At 40.3% G+C, this 12,418-nt stretch overlaps 1 protein-coding gene across 4 annotated transcripts in view; it reads left to right on the top strand.

The window, feature by feature from the left end:
* LOC103131243 (receptor-type tyrosine-protein phosphatase F-like) overlaps positions 1 to 12,418 on the top strand; it is a 103,796-nt gene that overhangs the window by 81,779 nt on the left and 9,599 nt on the right. For 3 of the 4 annotated variants that reach the window (XM_016666509.1, XM_016666510.1, XM_016666508.1), the window contains 2 exons: positions 7,207 to 7,492; positions 9,581 to 9,768. In XM_016666509.1, coding sequence (XP_016521995.1) covers positions 7,207 to 7,492; positions 9,581 to 9,768 — 474 coding nt within the window. Of the gene's footprint in view, positions 1 to 6,574; positions 6,726 to 7,206; positions 7,493 to 9,580; positions 9,769 to 12,418 lie in introns of those variants that run through there. The other variant, XM_016666511.1, reaches the window with a different exon arrangement.

Raw genomic sequence — 12,418 nt, 5'->3', positions numbered from 1 at the left:
CATCAGTGAAGTTTTGAACACTAATTCTTGTTGAAATATCTGAATTTCCTCAATTTCTTTTGTTCTTTGTAACCTGCTCCATGTTCTGTATTAGTTTATGTGTTTCCAATCACAAATGACTCATGTTAGCCTGACTATAAGTCAGTGTGACCCAGGACAGCCAATCGCTACAATGTAACTAGGACGATAACTACAGTGAAGGGCATTCTCTGCTTTTAGGGTTAATGGAGGTGTTGTTGGCTGTCATGGCAGCAGGTCTGCGTACTGACAGAGAGAGTTTATATCTCTCTTGGTACTCTTGATATACATATGTATATATATAAAATAAAGTAAAATTCCCTTCTCACCCTCCGCGGGTGGTCTCTTTCATCCTCTGAGCGCGGGTCCTCTACCAGAGGCCTGGGAGCTTGAGGGTTCTCCTCCAGTATCTTGGCTGTGCATAGAACTGCACATTTCTGGACTGAGATGTCTGATGTTGTTCCTGGGATCTGTTTGAGCCACTGCTCCAGTTTGGGGATGACTGCCCCGAGGGCCCCGATGACCACAGGCACCACTAGAGAAGTGTGGTCAGATGGTTACAAAGAGAGGGAAGGTCATCCACACAGAAGAGGTCTCACTCCCAGAAGGAACAATAGCAGACATTGAGGACAGTTACAAGTACCTGGGAATACCACAAGCAAATGGCAACCTCGATGAGGTCATAAGGAAAGGAGCTACAGCCAAATACCTCCAACGAATAAGGCAAGTCCTGAGAAGCCAGCTCAATGGCAAGAACAAGATCCATACGGATCCATACGGATCTTGCCAGGACTTGCCTTAATGCGATAAGCAGCTATGCCTTATCAGTAATCAGATACCCTGCAGGAATAATTAGCTGGCCAATGGAAGAGATAAAGACCACGGATGTTAAGACTCGGAAGCTACTAACCATGCATGGAGGGTTCCACCCCAAATCCAGCACCCTGAGACTGTACAAGAGCCGTAAGGAAGGAGGCAGAGGACTAGTGAGTGTGAGAGCCACTGTCCAGGATGAAACATCCAAGATCCATAAATACATCAAGGACAAAGACTCAACAGACGATGTGCTCAGCGAATGTCTCAGACAATGGGGAACAGAGGATGAGGTGCTGGAGGTACCATCATGGGAGGACAAGCCCCTACATGGGATGTACCACCGACAAATAACTGAAGTGGCTGATATCAGGAAATTCTACCAATGGCTGGAGAAAGCTGGACTCAAGGACAGCACAGAGGCCCTCATCCTGGCTGCACAGGAACAGGCCCTAAACACCAGAGCAATAGAGGCTCAGATCTACCACACCAGACAAGACCCAAGGTGTAGGTTGTGGAAGGGTATATATATGGGGTGTAGCGATACAATAATCTCACATTACGATATGATATTCTGATCACAATACGATATGTATCACAATATTTGGCAAACGATATAATTCGATACAATTTAATGCATTTTTACAATTTTCTGACAGATTTTAGAAGGACAGAGTGAGTTTAGTGACATTTTGTGTTCCATAGACTTGAATTTAATTAACTGAAAACTGATTAAAAGCGCCACACAATACCTGACTCTGATTGGACAGAGTCTAACAGTCTACAGCTGGACAAAATGAATCAAAGATGCAATGAGAAATTTTGTTTCTGTCATTTAATTCATGTGGATTTGACAAAAAAAATCAAAGTTTCAACAGTGGTCCAGGAGCTGAGTGAGGAGATTATCAGCCTCTGTAGGCACTCAATATGCAAATGTTTTCTTCTGGACATACTGTGGCTGCATTTTGGAGTAAAAAAGTCTTTAAAAGGCTTTTCTACCTTGGCTCCCGGAGTTAGCCTTGGCTGTAAGCTGTTTACCACTAGCTGCTGGGGTAGTGACTCCGCATCACCCCGTAGTGATCGACTCCTTGCAGCTGCGCAGCACCGCCATTCCCCTGCTTGGATCTCTGAGTATCTGCCTCTCAGACTGCCAGGATCTCATCGTACTCAGTTTCTGATACTCTTTGTCAGTTGCTAATAAGAATGATTAATCAGCCATTGTCATCATGGCAATCCTCACTGTGCCGCAGACTCCGGCTGCGGGTTTCCCCTCTTCGTCTTCCTGCTCAGAACACAACGCCGCTGCTGTGCACCCGCTTCGGATATTATCAGCCAATGTGCTGCGTGTTCATTCCTCAAGTTATCCTTTACATACAGAACAGAAACCATTAAGTTAACAAATTACAAAGTGCATGGCAGCAGTCGAACTTTGCATTAATTTTGCAATCTCACTGCTTTTGCCGCTACTCCGTTCTGCTTCTCGTTCACGGTTACTTGCGCAACTTTACTTAATCTCTCAGCAACAAAATACAGCCCATCGTTATTTATTGATTTGAGATAAACACAGGAATCTAATGTTGTGTTTCGGTTTTTTGCGTTTGGAAGCTAATTCCCTTTCACATAACCGGAAAAGCCGGGGAATGGCGGTGCTTTGACATTTCTCTGACGGCAGAAAAACCTAATTTTAGCATAACTCCAGTTTTTCTTGGCCTATGTTGAAGAAGATTTTAGGTTATAATATTTCTTAAGTAAACTCTCTGGGTCAATCTTCTTCAATCCCAGTGTAGCGGCTCCTACACACCAGGAGCCGCGTGTAGCCACACAGAAAACAACAATGAGTGTTGACGTCACAGAATTACAGAGTTTAATCCAATAGAAGAACATATGAAATTACAATAGAAACTGCTGAATAACAGAGACATACATTCATTTACCTGAGACAAATGGAAAAGAAGAAGGAAGAAAGAAAGGAAAGCAAAGACGTGCAAAGACATCTTTGGAGAATTGCAAGAGCAAATCTGATTAGTTACTCCTGTGTAGAAAGTTTTATAGTAAAGGCCTATTCTTGTCTTTAATTTATTCAAATAAGGCGTACCTTTGCTCATCCAACCAGAAGCTGTTTCTGACCCTTTTAAAACTCCTACCAAGTGACGATCTAAGACCATTTGTGCCCATTGTTTAAACAAAGTGAGAGCAGAGACTCTCCTGAACTCCTGCTGTTTTATGGCTTTTCACAAATGAGTGTGAAAAGCTGGAACTTCTCCTGATTGTTTCCCACACAGATAAAGGGCAGTTCAAAAGATCTAGCAAACCATCTGCTAGGCCAGAATAAGTTACTAATTTCAAAACTATAATTAGGCTATTTCAATCAAGACATGTTAAGCTTTAAAACTAGCATACTTTAAATTTATTTTCTTAACACCTATTAACACAATTTAAAAACTGTTGTGTAGTTTATAATGTGCTCTTTAAGCACAAGTTGAAAGTCAGACTGGGGGAGGCAGAGTCTTGCTGCTACGGCGTAACAAACCAGACATGTTAAAAAGACGCTATAAGGCTATGGACCACTATGGTCTAACGTATGGATACTCGCGGATGTGAAATCGATACATCCCGAGGGTGGAAAACATCGATGTGTATCGTAGAATCGATATAGTTATACAGCCCTAATATATATATTATTCCAATTGTTAATTTTTCTTAAAATAGAAACAAGCAATGCTTAACCTGGCAGGGGGCTTAGTAAAGCATGGTGGGCCGCCAAGCTTATAATACACAGGGGGAAACCTTGAGTTCTTGGTGCAGTGCCAACGCTGCACCAGTTCCATAGGCAATGGGGGGGAACTAGATTTTCAGTTAGTTTGGATTGTTTGACACAGTATAGTGTGAATTCGAACTGCAGCTGCTGAAAATGTAACAAATGTTACAATTTTGGTCCTCAATCGAACCGAGTGGACTGAAGACGGTACAGTGAAGCATCTTCACTGTAGACAGAAATACAGAGCAGACTGTACTTCTTGAGGAACCTGAGATCTTTCAAGGATTGCAGCAAGGTGCTGCAGATCAGTTGTTGAGAGCATCATCTTTTCATCCTTCATCTGTTGGGGCAGTAGCATCAGAGTCAAAGGCTCCACAGCCTGATAAAGATTGGTTCTGTTCTGGGGACGACTTTGGAACCTCTGGAAATGATAATGCAAAGAAGGGTTCTTCATAAAATCAAGAAATTTATGGACAATCCTGACCTTCCTCTTCATGAGACTATCTTGAAAAAGATGAGCATCTTCAGTCAGATTCTTCTTTAGGTTCAGTGTGGTACAGACCACTTGTGGAGATCTTTCCTGCCGACTGCCATCTTCAATGACTCTGAAGAATCTTGATAAGCTACAACAAGGGTGTCCAAAGTTGGTCCTCGAGGCCCGATATCCTGCATGTTTTAGTTCTCTCCTTGGTTTAACGCAGCTGGATCAAATGATGGCTCATTAGAGACCTAAGGAGAACATTGACATGCTGAAAAGATTGCTACTACCACCAGGGAGAGAAACTAAAACATGCAGGATGCCGGCCCTCGAGGACCGACTTTGGGCACCCCTGAGCTACAACATCATTTAGTTTATCTTTGGGATTAATAAAGTATTTTTGAATTTGAAATCAGACCCGGGAATCCATTCTTTGTGTCCTGCCGAGGATCTGCAGAGGAATTTTTTACTTGACATCACATGCTTCCAGCTTCCGGCTTGCTACGTCAGAGAGCACACAGGAGTAGAAATACTTTTTATTATCGGTTTGTTTTTTGTTGCCAGCCCGTGGTGATAGCTATTAGCTTGATGGTGATGTGATCAGGAACAGGCAAGGGATTACACATTCTCGGGTTTAGGTTAAATCGTTCCTGTGAGGGACGCAATGCTGGCGGAAAAGTGGCAGCAGTGGTGGCTACGTCAGGATCTGGAAAGATACTGCCATCTTTCAAACGGGAAGGGGAACTGGTTTGAACAGTGGACCTAACAGGTCACGTCAGTCAGGGTCAGAGCGTGGCATTAAGGGAGGGGCCAAGAGAGAGTAGAAATCAAGTGCAATCAAATCAAATCAATCAAATGTTATTTGTATAGCACATTTCAGGAGCAAGGCATTTCAAAGGGCTTTACATCACAACAAACACAAAAACACAAAGTCATGCAACATATAATCAACAATCAAAACATTACATTTAGTCACGTGCCGTCATTAAATTCTTAATTGATTACATTTCAAATACAACTCTAAACAGGTGGGTTTTTAGTTGAGATTTAAAGGCTATCTGTGTTTCAGCTGTTTTTGTTGTGTTCTGTGTTTTCTGTGTAGTTATTTTTGAGGTTTTCTGTGTTTAGTCCTGTCCCAGTTCTGTCTTCCCCGTTGATTGCTTCCCAGGTGCGTCTCATTCCTTGATTACCCTCCCTGTGTATTTAAATCCACCTGTTGTCTGTCTCTTGTTGGATCCTCGTCGTGTGGCACTGGCAGACGTCATATGTCGTCTGCCAGTGCCTTGTGTTCCCTGTGCTGTCCTGCTGGATTTATTATTAAATTCTTCATAATCACCTTCGTCTGGGTTCCCGCGTTCTACTTCACCACCACCAACCACACCAAATCATGATAGAAGGATCCAACCAGTAACGGTGAGGATCGCAACAGAGTGCAATATGGACCCAGCGGACCGTTGTTACCTGATGAGGGAAATCAGGAAATACGACAATGAAATGGCCAAGCCCTACGTGCCGTTCAGCAGGCTCAACGCAACCACACGTATGGCAATCCTGCTGGACAGGTGGATCACCCTCCTTCCTCGGCTGGGCTTGGTAGAATTCTACAGAGAGGTAGAGCAGGAATGGCAGGCAGTGGTGGCGGTGCTGGCTGCTAGATCTATGCCAGCACCACCGGCTCCAGCATCTGCCACAATCTGTCCGTCTCCTGCTGCACTTACCTGCTCGCCCGAGTCCTCCGCCGTCGCGGCGTCAACGCCGTCCGAGCTCCCAGCCTCAGCCTCTTCCAGAGCCCGCTCCGCCCCAGCCTCAGCCTCAGCCTCTTCCAGAGCCCGCTCCTCCCGAGTCTCCGCCCCCAGAGCCTGCACCTGGCCATATGGAGTTCAGGAACCACCCACCGCGGCTCCTGCTCCACCTCCTGTGCCATGGTCGGCCCCCGGATTGTTTGCGGCAGGTCCTGCCCTGACCGCTTTTTGTGTTCAGAGTTTTCCGTTTGGACGGAGTTATTCTTTTTCTGTGGACTCTGGCCCTCCACCGTCGCCCCTCCGCCCACCCTGATGGGTTGTTTTTTGTTGTGTTTTTTGGGGCATCTGGTAGCTGCCCTTGAGGAGGGGGTACTGTTGTTTTCTGTGTAGTTATTTTTGAGGTTTTCTGTATTTAGTCCTGCCCCAGTTCTGTCTTCCCCGTTGACCGCTTCCCAGGTGTGTCTCATTCCTTGATTACCCTCCCTGTGTATTTAAGTCCACCTGTTGTCTTTGTCTCTTGTTGGATCCTCGTTGTGTCGTCATATGTCGTCTGCCAGTGCCTTGTGTTCCCTGTTTTCCCTGTGCTGTCCTGCTGGATTTATTATTAAATCCTTCATAATCACCTTGGTCTGGGTTCCCGCGTTCTACTTCACCACCAACCACACCAAATCATGACAGTTTTACAGTTTTTTGGAAGTTTGTTCCAAATTTGTGGGCCAAGAAGCTGAATGCTGCTTCTCCTTATTTGGTTCTGGGGATACAAAGCAGACCAGAGCCAGAGGACCTGAGGGGCCCCACTAGAGACAAAGGTGTAGCAAAATGGATGGAATGGTGGATATTGGATTGATGGATGGATTTATGGATGGACCCATAAAATTATATGTAGCATCATCACAGTACCATGTAAATATATGTGCTTGAAGACCAAGGTTTGTGTCAAAGGATGTTGTTGGTGAGTCCAAAATACCTCTGAAATCATTCAAATTAGTTTAGACTAATTGATAACCTTGGTATGTTTGCCAAATAACCGTTTTCACAATGCAAAGGACAAAACATTATTTTCAGAAAGTAGTGTTTTATTATTTTTGACTGAATTAGAATTTCCCTCAGATCCACAACTTTTCCATTAAGAAATAGACATACATGTGTTGTACAATTAAGGTGAGACATAAGTAATTTTAGCAACTGGTCAAATATAGAAGATGCTTTTTGTATTCTAATGTAAACCTTAGATTTACATTAGGATTTATTTGTTAATTAAATGTTTGCTAAATAATCTGCTAATATACACAATGTTAAAATGTCACATTTTCCCTCAGGGGATTTCTATTGTGGTCAAGTATCATACCAGTGTCATTTTCTCTTTTTTTTTTTTCTTTCTTTTTGTATGCCAACAGTGCTGGTGTTGGGCGCACAGGCTGCTTTATTGCTATTGATGCTATGCTCGAGAGGATGAAATACGAAAAGTCTGTCGACATATATGGTTATGTGACATGCATGCGAGCTCAGAGAAACTACATGGTACAAACAGAGGATCAGTACATATTTATACATGAAGCACTTCTGGAAGCTGCAACATGTGGCAAAACAGAAGTCCCGGCCCGCAGTCTGTACACCCATCTCCAGAAACTCATTCAAATTGTTCCTGGAGAGAATGTTACTGCCATGGAACAAGAGTTTAAGGTTAGTTCATTTTGCTTTATGATGCTTAAAAAACATAATCAGGTACTTTCAAAAATTAAAGGTACAATGTCTTAATGTTTTAATGCCATTTCAAATACTATTCAATTCAATTTAGTTCAGCTTATTTATATAGCACCAATTCATAAATTTAATCTGAATCCACTTTACAAAAAGTGTAAATTTTCCATTTGAACCTAAACAGTAAAGTATGCTAAATTAATTATTCAAAGTGAGAGAAAACAAGAGAGAAAGACAGAGACTAAGCAGAAAACTTGGAAAACAAAGAATAACTGGGCATAAGGAACATAATTAAACTAGGACAGCTAAGAAAGGATTTAACACAGATGAAGCAGAAACAAGGCTGATAGGCAAATAAGGAACACATATTAATAATAATCAAACAAACCCCAAACAACTCAGGACCCTGACAGTATTTTGTGAACTTCCTGATAGTAAAGAATTACAAAAGGCTATCCTTGAAGTAATAAATGCATGGACTAGTTTTTCAGCATCACTCCTGGACAGGATATTTACAATTTTGAGCAAGATGAAAGAAGGAAATCTTATAAATGTTTAATATGAGATTTAAATGACATATCCTTTTCAAGAATAACAGAGATTCTTTACTTTATTATCGGAAGCCAGTTCAGTGCCATCCAGATCATGGATGGCATTGAACTGCCATACAGGTGCTTTTTCAGAAATTGCGGTCCAAAAACAACAACTTATGTCTTCTCAGAATTTAAAAGAAAAAAGTTCAGGCATCCAGATTTTAATGTCCTCAAGACATGCTGTCTGATGATTATTTCAAGTAGTAAAGAGAGATAAGTGTGAAGATGATTTATGGTTCACATGAACAAACTGGAATCTGTTGGACAGACAGGATTTAAACTAGCCTAGTGCTGTTCCCTTGGTACTTACATGTTCTAGCCATTCTAAGAGAATATTGTGGTTACTGTGTCAAAAGCAGCAAAATCAGATATCTACCAGCAGAGACCTTCCTAGCCTATTTGGCTTTATGGGTAAACCACTTTGCGACTCGTCAAACAGGTCATTACTGCTTAAGTGCTCACATTCTTGATTATCAAATATTATCTCGAAAACTTTAGATAAACTTTATAGATCTGCAATCAATAAAGGCATCTTATTAAATAAAGGTTTGATTACCTTAAAAGCTTGTAGAACAGGTTTATGCATTAGATCAATTATATCTAAAATATGAGCACTTATAAAAAACCCACTTTTTAAAATAAATTAGTTGGGAGAGGGTCCAACATGCAAGTTGAATGTTTGGAAGAAGTAATATGTGGCAATTTATTACAGTTATTTCAGAAACAATATGTTTATTTTAATTACCCTGATAAACAAATTACAGGGCATTATGGGAATGCCTTGTAATTTATACTATATAACTACAAATTAATTAGTGGACTTTAAATGACAGAGTTATCAAAAGACTAAAAGTACATAAGCTTATTGCAAAAATAAAAATATAGAAACATTACATTGTGTGATGGACCAAGTAGTCAAAGGAAAGCAAGGCAAAGGTTTAAATTAAAAAAACAAATTGTTTTTTATTTAAACTAAAACAAAAACTTGGGTAAATAAGGAAAAATGACAGAACCTAACTGAAGCTAACAGAAAAATCCCATTGCCCCCCTCTTGATGAGTAGTGGTATGAACCAATTTGCAGTCTCTGTAGGCTTGCTCCACCCCTTCTCCACCTCTTTGTTCTCCTGAAGGACTGGAGCAGCCGGCACCGAGGTAACTCAAACAAACAAAGGTTAAATCAAGCAAAACATAACAGTGTGAACTAAAATATAGTGTTATGATGTGCTGCCTTCCAAACAAAACCCAGTTATTCTTTAAGTTAAATCCTAGACTTAAAGAAACCCAAATATAAATGTGGTGAGACTGACTGAACTATTGTGTGTGGTGTGATTGGATGTTGCCACATTTGTGTGGCTATAACTGCAGCCATCACACAATCTCTGTTCTGTAAAGAGCAGAGGCAGGTAGTGGCAGTTGAAAGGTTTCACGTTTGAGAAGCTACAGTGTCTAACCCTTTAACTCCTTCTGCTTCTCCAGAGGCTGACTTTGAATGGAAGTCTTAAAACATCCACTCAGAGATGCATCAGCGCCAAACTACCATGGAACACATTCAAGAACCGTCTAGCAAACATTATGCCTTTCGAATTTAATCGTGTCTGTCTGCAGCCAATCAGAGCCATAGAGGGGTCTGATTATATTAATGCCAGTTTCATTGATGGATACAGGTGAGTCCACATAAACCAAAATGTTTTTTGCTCAGTCTAAACTAAGGGATCATTCCTGGTAGCTAATGCTAAACACATAGTCCAACAGGTGGGTTCCATTATGCAACACAATATGTCGGTACATGTTTTGAAGTTTATATGCTCACATAATATAAATCCAGGTAGCAAAATATGAGTGAATCAACTTTGAAATATTGTTAGGCAGAAATATTGAATCCATGTTGAAGCCTGACATTGAAATATTGAAAGCAGTTGGTGATTTATATGTTGAATTAACGTTAAAGTGTCAACCATAACCGACACTATATCCTTGTTGGTTCGACCATAATCTAGCGTTGGATCTACATGCAAATTTTAGTTTATGTTGACTCAATCTTAGAAATCAATATTGATTCAACTATCATCTATATTTGGATCTACATGCACATTTGTGTTGATTTCATATTGAATCAAAGTTAAGGAATCATTGTTGTTTAATGTACAATCAATAGTGATTCCATAACATACCATTAAAAGTTTCTTCAACTGGTGTTAAAGATACAATTTTGTTCACAGACAATGCTTGTAGTAATATTCCAAAAATCTGTGTACACAAACTTAAAAATGACAACATGGCTTTAATATTACATTTTATTTAGGAAAACAGGCACAGATCTGTAAACATATTTGACTCCTTTTTGACTAACAGAACAACAGTCTATTCTTCATGGGAAAAAAAAATGAAGTTCCATGAGGTTAAACCTTGTACTGTATGAACCAGGGAAATAGTTTGTGTTAGAGTAAGCCAAGTTTGACTCTGGTTGGCATCACTTTGGTTCCTTGGGATGCCTCCCACCTGCTCTGGTGCAGGAGTCACTTCTTGACACGGGGCTATGGGAGCTTGAGCACCTGCCCTTTTTGCTCCTTGCCCCAAAGTGCCCTTTTGGTCAATTTTTTTTTTTTGGTATTATTATTTCCCAAGCCCTCTTCTGACGCATAATAACATAGTAAAATTATTATTTTTTTGTTGAGGTTTTCTTGTACAACATAATAAGCTGGTCACCTTGTTACCTTTGACCTTTTGCCGGTGATGCATGACCTAGTTGCCTCTCGCACAGTGAGATAAGGCGGCTAACTGGAGCTCAACATAGCGAACGTTTCAGATCTGTTTTTGGTGAATTAAAAAAAAATGTTTTTGGTGAATAAAGTGGAGTAGACTTGCTACTTGTCAGATGATGGAAAATGTTTCTGCTTCAGCACGGAGTAGCGGTTTAAGCAGAGAGGTAATGAAATACAACAGACACTGACAGGCCTCTGTCTGCCTTTCTCTGAAGAACTACCGAGTGGGAGGAGACAGCCAGGTGAGGAGAAACTGTTCTTATCTATCGATTCAGTACTTTTATCATGCAGACATTAGGCTGTTGATGTGCTATTAGCTAGCTGCTAGCTAACTACTTTGCTAGCAAAGCTAGATAACTGAAAAGCTTCTTCCCTGTATCGTTAATATCAGTCATTCTTCAGTATCGGTTATGCAATACGAGGCACGTCGCCCGTCCAAAACTTATCATCTCCATAATGGATATATGTCCGATCTTCTAATTTCCTTTGCTGCATAATTTACATTGCATTTATTGTAGCGTGAGGTAAATATATCTTGAAGGAGAGTAGCACTTAAATAAAAGTCCAACAAGGATATTAATTTAGATTTAAAAATTACTCACCCTGAATTACCACGATAGATATGATGTATGTCATTAATGAAGGGGAAAAAACTCAACTCAGACTTTAAGTTTAGGGTCTGGTTCGGAGAGTATGCTGTTAAATTTTTTCCCCAATTATTCAATGAAAAAAAAAATCTAACCTCAGTTAAGTAAAATAAAATTGCAATCAAAACTTTTGGAATTGTAATGATTTATTTTGTAAAAACAAAAAGTTTTCTTTAAAAAACTTTTTTTAAATTAAATAACTCATTTTTATCTCATGAGCTTAAAAAGTTATTTGCCAAACATAAACTTTTATTTGCACACATCCAAAATCTTTTGTTGCGATTTTAGGCCCCGCCCATGATGTCATGTGAGAATCACAAGCAAAACTTTGAGTCACAAACAAAAACTTAGAATAGCAAGAAAAGATTTATCACGTACGCAAATAAGTTTGTTTTGCAAAAAAAAAAAAAAATCACTTAATGAGTCAAGACTGATTTTAATTTTTAAAAAGTTTTTTAAGCAAAACTCAGTAGGCTTTTCTCATGGTGACATGCATTAACAATTCAATTTTTGCTTTTCTTTTTTCTGCAGTTCTACATTAAAGTTTGATGCAACTTTGCTGTCCTGAATGGACCATCTTCATCTCCACTGCAAGTGTAGCAAACAGGAAGCTTTGTTTTATAGATTATAGTCCACTAAAAGGTTGCATTGTGCCCTTTTTTATATTTTTAATAGTGTCATTCTGTAAAGACAAAATTTGTAAATTAGAGGTGTGCCGATCGATCGGTCACCGATCATAATCGGGCCGATTTTCGTGAAAAAGTGCATGATCGGTGATTGCCGATCATTGGCTCTTGTTGCCGATACCGATCATCTCATTTCCAGCCTGCCTGTGCAGCTGGTCTCCTCTTTCCTTCACTCTGCGCAAACGCTCAGCAACAAATCCTAAGCGATGTGGAACTATA

This window comes from Poecilia formosa, unplaced genomic scaffold (genome assembly GCF_000485575.1).
Source record: "Poecilia formosa unplaced genomic scaffold, Poecilia_formosa-5.1.2 Scaffold732, whole genome shotgun sequence".
Taxonomy (NCBI): domain Eukaryota; kingdom Metazoa; phylum Chordata; class Actinopteri; order Cyprinodontiformes; family Poeciliidae; genus Poecilia; species Poecilia formosa.
The sequence above is the reverse complement of the archived record's forward strand: the minus strand, read 5'-3'. Positions and strand labels throughout refer to the sequence as shown.